The sequence below is a fragment of the Peromyscus leucopus genome, chromosome 8b, assembly GCF_004664715.2.
Source record: "Peromyscus leucopus breed LL Stock chromosome 8b, UCI_PerLeu_2.1, whole genome shotgun sequence".
Classification (NCBI taxonomy): Eukaryota; Metazoa; Chordata; class Mammalia; order Rodentia; family Cricetidae; genus Peromyscus; species Peromyscus leucopus.
In genome coordinates, this window is record NC_051086.1 from 92,202,487 (window position 1) to 92,206,952 (window position 4,466).

General features: G+C 50.3%; 1 protein-coding gene across 1 annotated transcript; it reads right to left on the reverse strand.

Annotated features, from left to right (window-relative positions):
- Positions 1 to 559: 559 nt before the first annotated feature.
- On the reverse strand, positions 560 to 3,925 carry Gast (gastrin). The gene is given in 4 exon segments (XM_028862287.2): positions 560 to 740; positions 853 to 894; positions 897 to 1,067; positions 3,841 to 3,925. Coding segments are annotated over 3 exon segments (312 nt in total). The 5' UTR covers positions 1,063 to 1,067; positions 3,841 to 3,925; the 3' UTR covers positions 560 to 636.
- Between the last annotated feature and the right edge of the window lie 541 nt (positions 3,926 to 4,466).

Genomic DNA, 4,466 nt, shown 5'->3' on the forward strand with positions numbered 1-4,466 from the left:
GAGGAGAACATTCCAGGAGCTGGGAACACTGAGGACTGAGGAGCTGGAAAGAGCATGATGTGTCTGTGTGAGGAAAGGAAAAGAAGAGAAGCGGAAGACTGGATTCTCCAGGGCAGGAAGAAAGCACAGGGCTCTAGAACGGAGTCCCGGGCTCATTGTTAATAGAATGGGCAGCCTTGGGAGGTTTAAACTAAGAGTGACACATTCGATTTAGCTTTTATTTTGTTTTGAAGATATTTTGTTTAACTATGTGTTTATGTGTGTAGGTGCATGTGAGTGCCAGTGTCCATGGAGGTGAGAAGAAGGTTCGATTCCCTGGAACTGGGGTTACAGGCCACTTGATATGGATGCTGAGAACCAAACCTGGACCCTCTGAAAGAGCAGGAAGTACTTTTAGCCTCTGACCATCTCTCCAGCCCCACTCAGGTAGAGTCTTGTTCAGTGCCTACTCTCTGGTCTCTGCCAGTCAGAGGCAGGAGGGAGAATTGAGTGCAGGTCTGCCTCCTGCCTCAAACCCTCTCCGATCAAGCACAGGACATGACTCAGTGATATACTGGAAGATAGTTTATTTTTTTATGTTTTGCAAGGACTGAGCTGGGCGTGGCTCTGAGATGGTTAGGCTCTGGATGATTGTTGCTAGTTACGAGGGTCCCCTTCCTCTGCACTGCGGCGGCCGAAGTCCATCCATCCATATGCCTCTTCTTCTTCCTCCATCCATGGCTTCTGCTTCTTGGACAGGTCTGAGGAGGTGACAGGAAGTGAGAATGGAGAGGGAGAGGCCTAGTCTCCAGGAAATTGTGGGGCCAGGATGGGGGAACCATGGCCAAATCTGACTGGGTCAGCAGCTGCTACCTGTTATGAAGTATTGAGGACCCTGTGGTCCCAGCTGCCTTCGTGGTGAGAGGCTGGGCCCAGCTGGTCCAGCTGGTGTGGTTCCAGGCCCCTGTTGGTCCCTGGTTCAGAGGATGCATCCTGTAGCTGGGAGTGGGGCTTCCAAGAAGCTTCAGAGAAGGCAGCCAGAGCCAGCACTAAGATCAGCATGCACACGCACAGTCGAGGCATCTTGTCTGAAAGGGGGAGAGAGGTGGGCTTCAAGATGGGGCCACCCCTTACCTGGCTGTGGTGGTGCATGCCTTTAATCCCAGCTCTCAGGAGGCAGAGGCAGTTGGGTCTCTGTGAGTTTGAGGCCAGCCTGAGCTACATAGTGAGTTCCAGGACAGCCAGGGCTATACAGAGAAACCCTGTCTTGAGAAACTAAAAAATAAATAAATCAGGGCTATCTCGTATAGACCCAGAGGAAAAGGGCTAGACCAGACGGGCTCTAAGCTGTCTGGCTACAGATGAGCTATACTGCGCAGAATGGCAGGTCAATCCTTAGGTTTTCTTCTCCCATGCCTGCTGGCAACCCAGGCCCCCAGATCTTGTCTTTATCCATTCAGTGACAGCTAGTGCTTGGGGAAAATAAAGGCCTAGAGTGGGGTTTGGGGAGGTGGCTCAGTGGGTAAGGACCTTTGCTCTGTGAGCATAAGGACCTGAGTTCAGGCCCCCAGGACCACGTATAAAGCTGGACGTTCCAGTAATCCCAGTATTGAAGAAGAGGGCAGAGGAAGGATTTCTGGGTATTGCTGGCTGCCAACCCAGGCAGGGGATTCACTGAGTGTGATGGTACACGCCTTTAATGCCAGCAACTAGGAGGCAGAGCAGGTGGATCTCTGTGAGTTCGAGGCCAGCTTGCTCTACAGAATGAGTTCCAGGAAAAGCCAGGGCTACACAGAGAAACCCTGGAGAGAGAGAGACAGAGAGAGAGAGAGAGAGAGAGAGAGAGACAGAGACAGAGAGACAGAGAGACAGAGACAGAGAGACAGAGAGAGAGACAGAGACAGAGAGACAGAGACAGAGAGAGACAGAGACAGAGAGACAGAGACAGACAGAGACAGAGACAGAGAGACAGAGACAGAGAGACAGAGAGAGAGACAGAGAGAGAGACAGAGAGAGGACAAAATAAAATATTCAACCTTCAGATTTACAGAAAGAGAGAGACCCTGTCTCAGTGGAATAAGGTGTAGAGCAATAGACCTCCTCTGATCTCTACATGGGCATTGGCATTGTTACTCAAATGTATGCATACACACACACACATACACACACAATTTCAAAAACAAAAGAAAAAACCCACAATGACCATAGAACAGTGTTTCCCAGACTGCTCTGCCAGATGAGGCTGAGTCCAGTGGCTCCTGGATGATTTAGTCTTAGAACTGAAAGTGAAATTTTAAACAGAGACGACAAAGGTGCACGAATACTCAAGGGAGTTACAGACCACACACTGCCACTTGGAGACCACCAGCCTGTCCACTGGGGGATGGGCCACGCCGTTGCTAGGCAACCTTGGAGGAGAGGCGCTGCTGTGTTTAGCTGATGAACAGCCTGCAACTGTACTTACCGCAGCTGAGAAAAAAATTTAAACCCAACATTGGCAGCTAAGCAGGAGGATGGATGAGTTTAGGGAAACCACAGCATGAACCTGAAGTGGGGTGCCCAAACAAGCATCAAGTTCAAAGTTCCAAACTTCACCTGTCCTTTTGACCTGACTTTATATATATATTTTTCCTCTGTAGGAAAAATGTATATTAAAAGCTATTAGCACTGGGCGGTGGTGGCACATGCCTTTAATCTCAGAACTTGGGAGGCAGAGGCAGACAGATCTCTGAGTTCGAGGTCAGCCTGGTTCATAGAACATGCTCCACGACAGCCAGGATTGTTACACAGAGAAACCCTGTCTCAAAAACCAACCGAACAAACAAACAAAAAAACAAAACAACAACAACAGCAAAAGATAACAGCTTTTCATGACAAAGTTCTCAGATTAGGTTTTCTGTGGGAGAAAAATATTTGTGGTAAAAAAGAAATGTTGGACGTTCTGGTACCTGTTTTTATCTCAGTCCTTGGGAAGCTGAGGCAGGATTGCCTCAAGTTTAAGGGTCCCTGAGTGCTGGGCATGTCTGGGCTAGAGTGATACATCGCCAAAAAGAAAGAAAGAATGAGTGAGAAGAAAAAATCAGTGCCGTCGAGAGCCATTCTGTCCAATACGAGCCACACAGGTTGACAGATATGGTAATCACTAGCGCCTTGCAGCTCTTTAAATATAAATGAATTGTTATAAAAATGTTCTGTCTTGTCGGGCAGTGGTGGCACACACCTGTAATCCCAGCACTTGGAAGGCAGAGGCAAGTGGATCTCTGTGAGTTCGAGACCAGCCTGGTCTACAGAGCTAGTCCAGGACAGGCTCCAAAGCTACAGAGAAACTCTGTCTCGAAAACCAAAAAAAAGTTCTGTCTTCAAACCAGCCAGATGATAAGCACCCATGTGGCCAGAGGCTGCTATACATACGGCACAATGCAGATGCAAACAAAGCCTTCCCCATTACCACGAAATGTTCTTTCAGGTAGCGCTGGCCTAGGAAAGGGCTTGAGATGGGTTCCAGTCTTAGTCCTACCTATTAAATTCTATGACTTGGGGCTAGCGATACCTAGCCCCTAGGCCTCAATTTTCTCATCTTAGCAATGGGGTCAGGGGAAAGCCCTCACTCGCTCATTTCTCCAGCTGGCAGGAGTCCCAGGATTAGGGCTGCGTCCTGAGTGAAGCAGAATGGCGGGTGGGAATCGAGGACATCAAAGTGGCCTTGGGGATGAGACTCAGTTCCACCCTAGGCGAAGGAAACAGCCCCATCTCTGGAGACCCCAAGGTGAGAGCCCAGGTTGGAGCCATGGCCTGGAGCCTCTGTGGGAAGAGGGCCGGCCTGTCAGCTCTCATCCCTGCTGTCCCTTCCCAGTGTCTCACCTGCAGAGCTGGTGGCTGGCTGGCTGTTGTGGCGGCTGGGTCAGCTCTGCTCAGCATGCTGCTCCAGGCCTGCCTTATAAAGCCCTCACGGTCCCTCCCAAGCCCTCCTTCCAGGTGAGGCCAGACCCCCCCCCACAGCAAGAGAAATGGGCGTGGGGTGTAGGTACAACCTGCCACCCTGCCCCACCCTGTCACGGAGCTGTTAATCAGTTTTTCATTCAGGATGTGGCAGAAAAGGAAGGGCTGAAACAGGGAGGGGACAGACAGGAGACAGACTCTCTGGGTCCCAGAACGGCTCATTCTACTGTATCCCTTGGGTCACAGGCTTCCTAGTCTTCTATTGGACTTCATCCCGTGGGGAGGGGAGGGGAGGAGAGGGTAGAAGAAGAGAATGCGCCACGTGACCTGAGATTCGGAGGTCCCCATGTGTTGATGCTTGATGGACAGGTAGTTTGTGAATAGAGAGTGACTTATTGATCCCTGTCCCCTCCACTGTGCTTTCGAAAACAGGATGTGTTGTAGTTATCAGGAGCAATGGGGCATGGACTGATGGGTTTGCTCTTTCTGCTGAGAGCGTCATGTTGGTTGCCTTGGAACCCCTTTATGCTTCCTTTACTGTGGAGAAC